A 14,170-nucleotide genomic window follows, 5' to 3' on the forward strand; every position below is an offset into this window, starting at 1 on the left:
ATTATAATAAACTTGCCCCACAAGGGCACGCCAAAGCTTGTCTCATTATTTTATAGTCAACCAAGGGACATAATTTAACAATTATTAAAACCGGAGTCATGGACATTCTTACAAATTTGCAAATTTTCTCTTGAAACATGTGAACCAAGTATTTTTTAAACATCCGGAAATGATTTCATTTTTGGCAAAAGTTAAAAAATTTGCACAATAACATTGACGACAATGCCATCAAGGCCGCGTATGACAATACCACTTCTTTCTTCAAATAATAGACAAGATAAAGGTATAACAAAGCTTAGATAACAGTTTACTCAGAATGCTGCAGACAGGTTTGTTTCCACTCCATGAACCCCCGTGCTGGCACGTTCTCATCGCATCCCCTGACGTCATGTTATACCCAACATTACATGTATGTCGGGCATTGGAATCAAACTCTGTGCTGGAGTACCATATCCGCCCATTCTCCAAGGAGGACAGATCTTCACAGTCTGTGAAAATACAGATTGAATAGAAAGAAATACATATTAATTCATTCTAAGTTGTAGAGGCAAATTGTGTTCCAAAATACAAACATACACTGCAGATTGTATGTGTAATACTTTTCCTCCATATTATAGTATTCAATAACCACCATAGATTTGACTTAATTTTCAAATTTGAATCCAAGTGCTTTGATTGGACTGTAAAAATAACTGGCCAATGAACTGAATGGAATCACTGAGGCATGTCTAAGGGCAAAGATAAGAACACTATTGAATACTGCCCTGAGGGCCCAAATTCAAATTATCCAAGGAAATTTTTTTATCATTTACTCCAAATGATACAAGTTGGTGGCCCTCGGTCCCAGTTTCCATCTGCAGCACATGTGATCACATGAGGGCCGACAAGTTTGAACCCGTTGTTACATGTGTAGGCCGCCTGAGCTCCAAACAGTGTACCCCCACTGATGTCAACGGCACCGAAGTTTGGGTTATCCAGTCCTCCACAGTCTACAATAAAGAAATATCAATAGGGGTGCCTACAGAATGAAATAACTTGTACAACCAAAATACATAGAAAAACATACTACAGTCTTGCATTCATGCCTTGACCGCCCAAAAGCAAAGTGGTAGATCATGTGTGTGGAAGATCGTGCATTCAAACCCCAAACACATCAAAGTAAAAAGGAGTTGAAATAAGATATTAGTAGCTCCCTTGCTTAGCACTTGGCATTAAAAGGGTAGTCCTAGGAAAATGATGTACTGAGACAGTACTGGTTCAACCAAGGAAAAATGTATTCTGTGAATTGGTGCTTGCCAATCATGCATGTTAAAGGACCAAGAGGTCTCTCCAGAAAAGCCAAGAATATCGCACCTGGATATCTTATCCCTCACTTTGATTCTTCACTTTGGATACATTTCAATATTCTGTTACTTTCAATCTAAAATATTATCTCAGAATCGAATTATACGTACAACTTGTATATTCTTTAAGTATGTTTATCAAACTATTTTCAGTTAATTTAATTAAGAAATCGTTTCAAGGAGCTAAACTCTAAAACTAAACTGACCCCATATATATATATACAGCAAAGTATTTAGTGCACTTTACACAGCAAATTTAAATGATCTAAATTTGAGTTAACATTTATTTTGTTATCCTTCGAATCGCAAGGACCAATAAAAACTCACTATGAATGGTACAAGTGGGAACTGTTCCATTCCAACTTCCCGTGGATCCGCATGTAAGCTCTTCATCTCCACTGCTTCTATAGTAACCACGGTTACAAGTGTAGGATACCTTCTCCTGATAGGTAGTCAAAGTGTAGTTTGCAATACCATTTGCAACTGAATCTGGTGCATTGCAATCTGAAGTATGATTTTCAGTATAAATGACTTAACCTGAGATATTTATATGGAAAAATGGCTTAAATCTCAATATTATGTTCATTCATAAACATCTTTCAAAGAGACCAGGATGACATAATTTTAACTTCAGACACCAGCCCATCATACCAATTGATTTTTACCATGTATCTCAGGTAAGTCACTTCATCAATTGATATACAATTATTTGGGCAAGTGATATTTAAATTATAGTTTTATCAAGAATCAATTACCTACCATGAATCTGGCAAGTGTCAAGATCAAAATTTAATATTATATACCATGTATCTGGCAGGAGAAGATCAAATATTACATGCTATGAATCAGGCAAGTGAGGATTAAACATATTTATTCCTTGTATCTGGCAAATTTTGTATACCAATATCTGGCCAATATTACATACCGACATGTGAAGATTGAATATTATATACCATGTATCTGGCAAAGAATAGCAGAACCATCCCAGCTCCCTCCATCCTGGCAAGTGCGAGACACACTCCCACCCGTTTGGAAGAAGCCATCATCACAGGTATATGTGACAACACTCAAGTATGTTGTGGTCCCAGAGGTCAATGTGAAACTGCTGTTGGAATTTGAGGTGGGAGTTTGACAATCTATAATAATTAATGAAGGAAATATAGTATGATGTACCATTTTCAATAATAATATCTACATGCTTTTATTCTAATTTAATGTAAAAAAAGGATGGCTAATTGTACAAACTGAACATGTCTCTAACATAATCAATAAAAAACAAGAGCTGTCACAGTATGTGACAAATGCCCCCGATTGTGACATTGACCTATGAACAAGGTCAGTACATGAAAAATTGATCTTGCCTTTACATGTCATATACATATATGGCAAGTTATTTTAAATTACCTCTAAACATAAACTAGAAGTGCCGCAATGCGACGAAACCAGGTTTTTGTTATGGGCAATCAGAAATTATAGCCAATTAATTATTGCCAAATTTTGACAAAATCACATAGATTTATCTGAGAAAAATGAGAGTGATACCAATAAGCTAATATATTGGAAATGTCATTTGCTAATTAATAAAAATTCTAAATTCTACATGCTACACTTGAAAGCATATGTAGTTTAGTTTCCAGCACCCGCCTATTGGAGGCAGAGTCTTATTTCCAGCATTGATGATACACAGATCCTGCAGAGATTGTTGAATAAAATGTTTTCTTGAATGTTAGAATGAAATTAAGAAAAGATCTTACAATCAAATTTCTAATCAATACTGCATCACCAATGCTGCAAGAGTGCCGCTTCTGCTAAAGCATAAGCTGGATTAAGGCATAAACTTGTTACCCAATAAAGTAAGAAAGTTTTGTTTTTCTATAAATCAACAGAAAAATTAACTTACCTTGTAAAATATTCTCAAAAAATCAGTTGTCAGTTTTTAACTGACACTCAACAAATCAAGTACCTTGACCTTCTTCCCCACCCTCAAAAGCAAGTTCAATCTGCAGCTTCATATAAGCTATATTCACACTTAGATTCATCACAATCCATCAATTCTAACTAAGTTGTTGGGCAGAAAAACATTTTTCTATTTTTAGGAACAGTGACCTTGACCCTACCTCCCAAGCTAGCTCTTCACATAAGCTACCTTCGCTCTAAGTTTCATCAATATCTATCAACCTAACTAAAGTTATTGGGCAGAAACCATTTTTCTATTTTTAGTAACAGTGACCTTGACCTTAGCTCCACCCCCTTCAAAAGCAATTCCAAGCTAGCTCTGTACATGAGCTACCTACACACCAAGTTTTATCAATATCAATTAATGCTAACTAAAGTTATTGGGCGGACACCATTTTTCTATTTTTAGTGACAGTGACCTTAACCTTAGCCCCACCCCCCTCAAAAGCAATCCCAAGCTAGCTCTTTACATAAGCTACCCACACACCAAGTTTAATCAATATCTATCAATGCTATCAAAAGTTATTTGGCAAAAAACATTTTTCTATTTCAAGTAACAGTGACATTGACCGTAGCCCCTCCCCACTCAAAAGCAATCCCAAGCTAGCTCTTCACATGCTACCTACACACCAAGTTTCATCCATACCTGTCAATCCTAACTAAATGTATTGGGAGGAAACCATTTTTCTATTTTTAGTAATAGTGACCTTGACCTTAGCCCCTCCCCACTCAAAAGCTATCCCAAGCTAGCTCTAAACATTAGCAACTTACACACCAAGTTTCATCAATATCGGTCAATGCTAACTAAAGTTATTGGGCAGAAACCATTTTTCTATTTTTAGAAACAGTGACCTTGACCTTAGCCCCACCCCCCTCAAAAGCGTTCCCAAGCTAGCTCTTCACATAAGCAACTTACACACCAAGTTTCATCAATATCAGTCAATGCTAACTAAAGTTATTGGGCAGAAATCATTTTTCTATTTTTAATAACAGGCGACCTTGACCTTAGCTCCACCCCCTCAAACCAATCCCAAGCTAGCTCTTCACATAAGCTACCTACATACCAAGTTTCATCAATATCTGTCAATGCTAACTAAAGTTATTGGGCAGAAACCATTTTTCTATTTTAAGTAACAGTGACCTTGACCATTTTTCTATTTGAAGTAATAGTGACCTTGACCTTAGCCCCTTTCCACTCAAAAGCAATAACAAGCTAGCTCTTCACATAAGCAACTTACACACCAAGTTTCATCAATATCTGTCAATGCTATCTAAAGTTATTGGGCAGAAACCATTTTTCTATTTTAAGTAACAGTGACCTTGACCATTTTTCTATTTTAAGTAATAGTGACCTTGACCTTAGCCCCTCCCCACTCAAAAGCAATCCCAAGCTAGCTCTTCACATTAGCAACTTATACACCATCTTTTGTCAATATCTATCAATCTTAACTAAAGTTATTGGGCAGAAACCATTTTTCTATTTTTAGTAACAGGTGACCTTGACCTTAGCCCCACCCCCCTCAAAAGTAATAACAAGCTAGCTCGTCACATAAGCTACCTACACACTAAGTGTCATCAATATCTGTCAATGCTAACTAAAGTTATTGGACAGAAACCATTTTTCTATTAAAAGTAACAGTGACCTTGACCATTTTTCTATTTTAAGTAATAGTGACCTTGACCTTAGCCCCTCCCTACTCAAAAGCAATCCCAAGCTAGCTCTTCACATAAGCAACTTACACACCATGTTACGTCAATATCTATCAATCCTAACTAAAGTTATTGGGCAGAAATCATTTTTCTATTTTTAGTAAAAGTGACCTTGACCTTAGCCCCTCCCCCCCTCAAAAGCAATCCCAAGCTAGCGCTTCCCATAAGCTACCTACACACCAAGTTTCATCAATATCTGTCAATGCTAACTAAAGTTATTGGGCAGAAACCATTTTTCTATTTTAAGTAACAGTGACCTTGACCATTTTTCTAATTTAAGTAATAGTGACCTTGACCTTAGCCCCTCCCCACTCAAAAGCAATCCCAAGCTAGCTCTTCACATAAGCAACTTACACACCAAGTTTGGTCAATATATATCAATGCTAACTAAAGTTATTGGGCAGAAACTGCCCGCCCGCCCGCCCGCCCAACAACAACCTCATTTCATTCTAATAACCTGGTTTACGTTGAAAACCTCGTTAAAAAATACCATCCATAGTTGACAACCGACACTGTTATGTCCTTATAAGCAGCATTCCATTGTGAATAAACACTAAGTGTGACCTTGAACTTAGAGGTAGGGACAAGGGTCTTGCACGTGACATGTCATCTTGGTATGTTGAACACATGTGGCAAGTCATTTTAAAATCTGTCCATACAAGAGAAAGTTACAGCCTGGACACAACAACCTATACTCTATGTCCTTATATATGCAGCATTCCATTGTGAATAAACACCCAAGTGTGACCTTGACCTTAGAGATAGGGACACAGGTCTTGCACGTGACACGTCGTCTTGGTATGTGGAAGACATGTTATTTTAAAATCTGTCCATACAAGGGAAAGTTACAGCCCGGACACGAGTTATTGAGCTGGACATACGGACGGATGGACGGACATTCCCACATATCGACCTTTGTTAGGTACTTTACCATTATAAAAATATACTAACCCTAACTTACCCTACCCAACAAGGGCTACCCAACAAATTTGATCTTCTATAAGTAATGAAGGAATTAGTACCCAATATATACCCATTCGTGTGTGCGGACGGACGGACGGACAGACGGTGTGATTTTAATATGCCCACCTTCGGGGGCATAAAAATCATCACACATTTTCTAATGTTCACTATGGGGTATAACTTAAGATAGTATTTAAGCCAGATAATGATGGGACCTAGTCATTGTTAGCATGTGTACCAATTTATGTAAATAAATACGTTTTTTAAATTGTTCATATTATTGCGACTTTTAAGCTTTTGCTTAACGGAAAATTCACAAGAATGCCACTGATACCAAGGCTACCATACAATCCCCTGTTTAGATTTCTTTGTAAAATTCTGTTAACAAAATCAAGTAAGTCCCCTTTAACTCGCCATAACCAACATAATAGTTGTCAAATCTACCGTTATTATAGTCTGTTTGTAAAAAAAAATATATTCATAATTTTAACAGTGTGTTTCAATATGTAGTTTAAAAGCTTTAAACAGAAGATAACTTTAACACCATTCCCCGATGATGACAATAACGTTCTTACATAAGCCTAATAAAAAAAAAAAAAAGCCTACCTACTCTACCTGCTAAAAAGAATGTAGCTTTTACCAAATCATTTTTTTGGGGCTATGCCCAGTGAAGAAAATAAAAAAAAAACATGAAATGCAGCAATGCGACAAAACCAGGTTCTCAGCCCTCATTTATTGTGAGATTCGACATTTTCAACTTTTGTTTTTCTTACTTTAGTAACACTAGCCTTGACGTTCACCTTAAGGGCCCGAAATGTGATCCCATCGAAGACCTCCATAAACTTTTCCTACATAACAATTTTGGCCAAGATATGTCGACCCTACATGTAACTAAAGATTTTCAGTTTCAACAGTCTTTCCATTTTTACTAACAGTGACTTTGATCTTGACCCCAGCAGCCTCAAATGCAATCCCATGAAAGGTCTCCATAAGCTCTTCTTTAATACCTACTTAAGTCAAGATATGACAACCCTGACAAGAGTTACTTGGTTTCAACTGTATTTTTCTAGTCTAAGTAACAGTGACCTTGACCCCAGCAGCCTTAAATGCAATCCCATGAAAGGTTTCAATAAACTCCTCCTAAATAAAAAGTTTGGTTAAGATATGTCAACCCTAACAAAAGTTATTCAGTAATAACCTTTTTCATTTTTGAGTAGCAGTGCCTTTGACCTTAACCCTAGGGGCCCCAAATGCAATCCCATGAAAAATATCCATAATCTCTTCCTATGTGTGAAGTTTGGTCCAGCTATGTCAACCCTAACTAAAGTAATTCAGTATCAACCATTTTTTTATTTCTAGTGTCAGTAACCTTGACCCCAGGGGCCCCGAACACAATCTAATGAAAGGTCTCAATAAACGCTTCCTAAATACCAAGTTTTTTCAAGATATCTCAGCCTTCACTTAAGTTATTCAGATTTAGTTCAAACCATTTTCTTTTTTAGTAACAGTGACCTTGACCTTGACCCTAAGGGTCCCAAAGGCAATCTCACGAAAAAGTATCCTTTATCTCTTTCTATATAGGAAATTTGGTCAAGATATGTCAACACTTACAAAAGTTATTTAGTTTCATAGATGAGTTTGACGCCACCCATCCACCTCACCGCTTGGCCACCCATCTGCCTGCCTGAACAACAACCTATGTCATTCTAATAACCATGTTTCAGTATGTGAAAAACTGGTCACTAAACCCCTAAAACCTACCATAAATGGTGCAGTTAGGCTCCGAGCCTCCCCATAATCCACCATGCTCACAGACCCTGGGTGCATAGCCACTGTTGATGAAGTAACCAGTAGTACAAGTGTAAGTCGCATTGTCTCCATATTGTGTCCCTCCAGATACGTTTACCATTCCGTTCGTTATGTTCGAGAGGTCTTCACAGTCTAGATAAATATACATATGGACAGAATTAAATGACATCCCAGTATATCAAAAATATTTCTGTTGACAAAAAACATTTTCATTTTAATACTCAAAATAAATATTCAGTTTGTCATAATACTTCTTTACTTTCTGAGCAATACACCCAAATATACGACATATGAATCAAGGTTCAGACATTAAGGTTGAAGTGAAAAATAAACCGAAATCTATTTCTCCAATCTCAGATAAGTAGATCAAAATATTTGGCCACGCTAGAAATCTGCTCATCTTGCCCATGGGCAAAAGTAAATTTAAGTATGCATTTGTAAAATTAAAATAACAAAAACACTGGAGGCTCCCATTGGGATGAACCTATCTTAAACTCTCGGCCATAGAAGATCCTGATAATCACAGACCTATAACCATATGGTTTATTGGTCCTTTTTTAAAAAAGAACATTGACTTCCGTCATGACTCACAATGCACATAATAAATCATTGTCAGATAATCCCCAATGGCCGAAGTAGGTCAGAAATAAGCCTTTAGTGTAGTGTAAACGAAAAAGTACTGGGGGTTTTGATGATATATATAGAAAAGGTAAATGATTTGTATACTCACCATATATGGTACAAACTGGATGTGTTCCCTCCCAACTGCCGGTGGATCCACATGTAAGCTCTTTATCTCCACTGCTATTAAAGTAACCACGGTTACAAGTGTAGGATACTGTCTCCTGATAGGTCGTCAATGTGTAGACAGGGTTACCATTTAATACAGATGGTGGTGTACTGCAGTCTGAAAAAAACAAAAACATTATGAACATCATGGTTTGGTAATGGTAGTGTTATGACTATGAGGTTTATGGATGTGTAATTAGCTTCATGTTTGTTGTATGTGGTTCATGGTTGTTGTATTGTGGTTCATGGTTGTTGTATGTGGTTCATGGTTGTTGTATGTGGTTCATGGTTGTTGTATGTGGTTCATAGTCGTTGTATGTGGTTCATGGTCGTTGTATGTGGTTCATGGTTGTTGTATGTGGTTCATGGTTGTTGTATTGTGGTTCATGGTTGTTGTATGGTTGTTGTATGTGCTTCATGGTTGTTGTATTGTGGTTCATGGTTGTTGTATGTGGTTCATGGTTGTTGTATTGTGGTTCATGGTTGTTGTATTGTGGTTCATGGTTGTTGTATGTGCTTCATGGTTGTTGTATGTGGTTCATGGTCGTTGTATGTGGTTCATGGTCGTTGTATGTGGTTCATGGTCATTGTATGTTGTTCATGGTCGTTGTATGTGGTTCATGGTCGTTGTATGTGGTTCATGGTTGTTGTATGTGGTTCATGGTTGTTGTATGTGGTTCATGGTTGTTGTATGTGGTTCATGGTTGTTGTATTGCGGTTCATGGTTGTTGTATGTGGTTCATGGTTGTTGTATGTGGTTCATGGTTGTTGTATTGTGGTTCATGGTTGTGATTTGTTGTTCAAGATTGTGGTGTATGGTTGTGTGTTTAATCAATGTGGTGTGTGGTTCATGATTATGGTATGTGGTTCCTGATTGTGGTGTGTGGTTCATGGTTGTGGTGTGTGGTTGTTGGTTGTGGTGACTGGTTCATAATTGTGGTGTGGTTGATGGTTGTTGCATGTGGTTGATGGTTGTGGTGTGTAATTCATGGTTGTGGTGTGTGGTTGTTGGTTGTGGTGTCTGGTTCATGTTTGTGCTATGTGGCATTTAATTGTGGTGTGGTTGATGGTTGTTGTGTGTGGTTGATGGTTGTGGTGTGTGATTCATGGTTGTTTTGTGTGGTTGATGGTTATGGTGTGTGGTTGATGGTTGTGGTGTCTGGTTCATGTTTGTGCTATGTGGTTTATAATTGTGGTGTGGTTGATGGTTGTGGTGTGTCGTTAATGGTTGTGGTGTGTGATTCATGGTTGTTGTGTGTGGTTGATGGTTGTGGTGTGTGGTTGATGGTTGTGGTGTCTGGTTGATGGTTGTGCTTTGTGGTTCACGGTTGTTGTGTGTGGTTCATGGTTGTGGTATGTGGTTGATTGTTATGGGTGTGGTTGATGATTGTGGTGTGTGGTTCAAGTTTGTGCTATGTGATTCATGATTGTGGTGTGTGGATGATGGTTGTGGTGTCTGGTTGATGGTTGTGGTGTCTGGTTCATGTTTGTGCTATGTGGTTTATAATTGTGGTGTGGTTGATGGTTGTGGTGTGTCGTTGATGGTTGTGGTGTGTGATTCATGGTTGTTGTGTGTGGTTGATGGTTGTGGTGTGTGGTTGATGGTTGTGGTGTCTGGTTGATGGTTGTGCTTTGTGGTTCACGATTGTTGTGTGTGGTTCATGGTTGTGGTATGTGGTTGATTGTTATGGGTGTGGTTGATGATTGTGGTGTGTGGTTCAAGTTTGTGCTATGTGATTCATGATTGTGGTGTGTGGATGATGGTTGTGGTGTGTGGTTCTCAAAGTGATATCTCCAACATGTAAACAAATAAATTGGTTATTCACTCAGTCTTAACAGTTCAATAATGCATTCAAGCAACTATGCAAAAAATATATATTGAAATATTTAAGAGTTGCAGAGCAAATTCCATTGCTTGTCCGTTCTTCTTTTTCTTAGTCAAACAAGGGGCATTACTATTTATGCCCTACGTAAGTCCCTTGCTTAACATGTGCATATTCATTTTTGCAACATGAATAACATTTAAATATCTCGAATGTTTTCATACATTATGGCAAAGGTGTAGATTTTTGCACAATGCCAATGCTGATACCAAGGCTATGACAATATCTCTCTTTTATTTAACAAAAAACAACAAACAAGCTATTAAAATGCTGTTAAAATGAAAGGGTATTTTCTTTGTTTTACTTGCCATGTATCTGACATGTGATCGGTGAACCAGCCCAGTTCCCACCATCTTCACAACTGTTTACAATGTTTCCTCCAAAATAGCCCAGGTCACAGGTGTATCCTACCATATCCTGGTAAAAAGTTGTGCCATTCAGGAGCTGGTAGCTACTGTTAGCATTCACTGGCGGCGTTCCACAATCTAAAAGACATGTATATTTGAATGAAAGTTTCTGTTAAATCATGTAAAGGTTAGACTTTATTAAGTAATTTCTTCATGAACAAGTAAACCTAAGGGAGTGAATTGACCATTGTTTCTTATTCTTGAAGAAATTACTTAATTAATCCTAACCCACATAGTGTAAGCCCTTCCCAAATGCATTAGATTTAAAATAAAGCCGTGCGCCTGTCAAAAAGCCCTTAAATCACTACATGGTGGGACAATGCTATAGTTAAGTTTTTTGTTTTTTAGTATAGTTTTGTTAAATGAATTGTGTTTAACATGATTTGATGTTATTCTACTGACCATAGATTGTACAGTTTGGCTCTGTGCCACTCCACGTTCCATTGTCCTGACAAACCCTCGGCACATAGTCTCTGTTGATGTAATAGCCCGTGTCACATGCATAACTAACCACGGCAAGATACTGCGTTCCATTGGACAGGTCAACAGACCCATTCATAATATTTGAGAGGCTATTACAGTCTGAAATGATAAGATTCATATTTCTCAAACTGGTTACTAAAAGGATATTATAAAATAACTGCCATAATCCTAAACGACTTCCAGCTTTAACCAAACTGAAATTCAAATTCCATAATTTCAGTTCGCTTGTCCATTGTTCATTGGATACATTTATTTTACAACGGACCTGATCAAATTTTACTAGAGCTGGGCTGGTGGGTTAGACAGGCTTTGTGTACACAGTAATAGTATATTTCATAAAGCAGTTCTTTTTGAATATATGAAAATGGTCAAATTTCAGTAGTAGAAGTACACTTGACTTGGGTGCAACCAGAGTGCAATTTTTACAACTCTTTTAATTTTTCAAGGAAATATTTTGCCTCTAAGTCTATATTGTAATATCAGATAAATGGCATTTTCAGTTTTAAATGTTTACATCCTAAAGGTAAGATTTCAAGGTCAGATTTATTTTACATTGCAATGATCTATGACGATCAAGAACATGTATATGAATAGGAGTATATCTATTACAAAAAAAGAAATAGCATGTACCAGTGGTCAGCCTCCACAAGTTTCCCTGGGCCAGCTCAAAGCATAATACATAACACTATTCAATATGTGTAAGCTCACTATTTCATTGTTCGCTAGAATGCAGAAAGAGGCCCTTCAGAAGTGTGCAACTATTTTGAAATTATGTAATTTCCAATGTCTGCATTTCTTAAACAACTAATTATGTGCTTGACTTTTAACAAACTAATTCTCATGCAAGTACATTATTCAAAGCTGTAAAAACAGTACTCAAAGAAGCTGAATTTTGAGAGTGAAACCGCAAAAAGTTTCAAAGTGTCATTATAAACACATGTAGAAGAATAGAACCTATTTCGCTTGTTTGGAATATCCATCACCTACCATGAATGGTACACGTTGGTTGGGTTCCCTCCCAATTGCCCGTTGATCCACATGTAAGCTCTTCATCTCCACTGCTTCTATAGTAACCACGGTTACAAGTGTAGGATACTGTCTCCTGATAGGTCGTCAATGTGTAGGTGGAGTTACTATTGGATACAGATGGTGGTGTATTACAGTCTGAAAAACAAATTTAAAAATAACTCTTTGTATACTTAACAAAATTAATAAAGGGTTGCTTATTTAAACAACTTTATTTTACACTCAGATTTTACTAAAAAACATTCAGATAACCAGGGCTTCTTAAAACAACCTATTTGCTCACTCACAGTTCTAGACCAAATTTTGACCACACAGTAATACCATCAGAAAATGGCTAAAAATTGGTTTGAAATCTGTTATTGTTTTACCATATATGCATGACATCAGCTTACTGAGCAGGTGCTCGAAAACAGGGGCTGATTGAAGACTTTTTATCAATCAAATTGCATTATTTTGTAGTTTGGAGTCAATTTTTGTACATGTCGCAGAATCAGAAAATGGACCAATGAAAATACCCCTATTAGAACATGTGCATTTAATAGGACATTGAAGATATTACATACGGCAAATCTGGCGAGTGAAGATCAAATACTATGTAACATGTATCTGGCAAGGGAAGATTAAATATTATATACCATGTATCTGGCAAGTAATAGCAGAGCCATCCCAGCTCCCTCCATCCTGACAAGTGCGTGAAACACTTCCACCTGTTCGAAAGAAGCCTTCATCACAGGTATATGTGACAACACTCAGGTATGTTGTAGTCCCAGAGGTCAATGTGAGACTGCTGTTGGAATTAATGGTGGGAGTTCCACAATCTACGAGAAAAAGAACAGGGAAACATATAATAGTGTGCATAACCTCAATATAATTCATATGAAGAAATTTACGCTAGGCCTAACTAAAAAACTAATGTTTCTCAGGTTTCCTTAACCCTTATATTTTGCAACCAACACCATTTGTTTAATACCATTGATACCTAAATTGGAAATCAGATCACTTAATTACTTTAAAGATGCACTCTTACTCCCAAAAACGATTTACTACATTTAATAATATTGTTTTGATATTCCCAAAAGGATAAATTAATGTCAAAAACAATGGTTCTTATGAAGTATACCGAGTTTAATTTGAAAGAAATGCATATAAAACCTGGTATTTCTACTTTATGAGACTATAATAAATCACAGTAAATCTTTTGTTTCACCAATCATTTATTATTTTTGCGCTTTCTGCTATTACATACACAGTCACAATCTTCTTTTCAATAATTAATATTTTCCATAAATGCATTATTTAGTAAGTAGTTAAAGGTTTATCAGTCAAAATTGATGTTTGTTATACATGTGTATGTACTGATTTTGAATATAAGTGTCTATTTAAGAGTTAACAAGAAACACCGCAATGCGACGAAACCAGGTTTTTTAATGATTGACAGAAGAACTTCAGCCTGTGTCTGTTTTTCTATTTTTAGTAACAGTGACCTTGACCCTAGGGACCCTAAATGCAATCCATTGAAAGGTATCCATAAACTCTTCCTTTATACCAAGTTGTGTGAGGATACATCAACCCAAACTAAAGTTATTCAGTTTCAACCATTTTTCTATTTTAGTAACAGTGACCTTGACCTTGAATCCAGGGACCCCAAACGCAATCCCATGAAAGGTATCAATAAACTCTTCCTTTATACCTGGTTTGGTCAAGATATGTAGACCCTGACTAAAATTATTCAGTTCAACTGTTTTTCTATTTTTAGTAACAGTGAACTTCACCTTGAATCTGGGGACCCCAAAACGCAATC

The 14,170-nt window shown here is 36.9% G+C and overlaps 1 protein-coding gene and 1 long non-coding RNA gene across 2 annotated transcripts in view; both read right to left on the reverse strand.

The window, feature by feature from the left end:
• Positions 1 to 361: 361 nt before the first annotated feature.
• Positions 362 to 1,746, reverse strand: LOC128233980 (uncharacterized). The gene is made up of 3 exons (XR_008260831.1): positions 1,671 to 1,746; positions 813 to 989; positions 362 to 488 (listed from the first exon to the last, which is right to left on the reverse strand). It is a non-coding gene; the product is annotated as an uncharacterized LOC128233980 (long non-coding RNA).
• Positions 1,747 to 6,863: 5,117 nt separating this feature from the next.
• LOC128234423 (sushi, von Willebrand factor type A, EGF and pentraxin domain-containing protein 1-like) overlaps positions 6,864 to 14,170 on the reverse strand; it is a 35,971-nt gene continuing 28,664 nt past the window's right edge. The window contains exons 31-37 of the mRNA XM_052948659.1: positions 13,005 to 13,187; positions 12,331 to 12,507; positions 11,263 to 11,442; positions 10,762 to 10,938; positions 8,512 to 8,688; positions 7,734 to 7,913; positions 6,864 to 6,979 (exon numbers count right to left, since the gene is read on the reverse strand). Coding sequence (XP_052804619.1) covers positions 6,864 to 6,979; positions 7,734 to 7,913; positions 8,512 to 8,688; positions 10,762 to 10,938; positions 11,263 to 11,442; positions 12,331 to 12,507; positions 13,005 to 13,187 — 1,190 coding nt within the window. The remainder of the gene's footprint in view (positions 6,980 to 7,733; positions 7,914 to 8,511; positions 8,689 to 10,761; positions 10,939 to 11,262; positions 11,443 to 12,330; positions 12,508 to 13,004; positions 13,188 to 14,170) is intronic.

This window comes from Mya arenaria, chromosome 5 (genome assembly GCF_026914265.1).
Source record: "Mya arenaria isolate MELC-2E11 chromosome 5, ASM2691426v1".
Lineage (NCBI taxonomy): Eukaryota > Metazoa > Mollusca > Bivalvia > Myida > Myidae > Mya > Mya arenaria.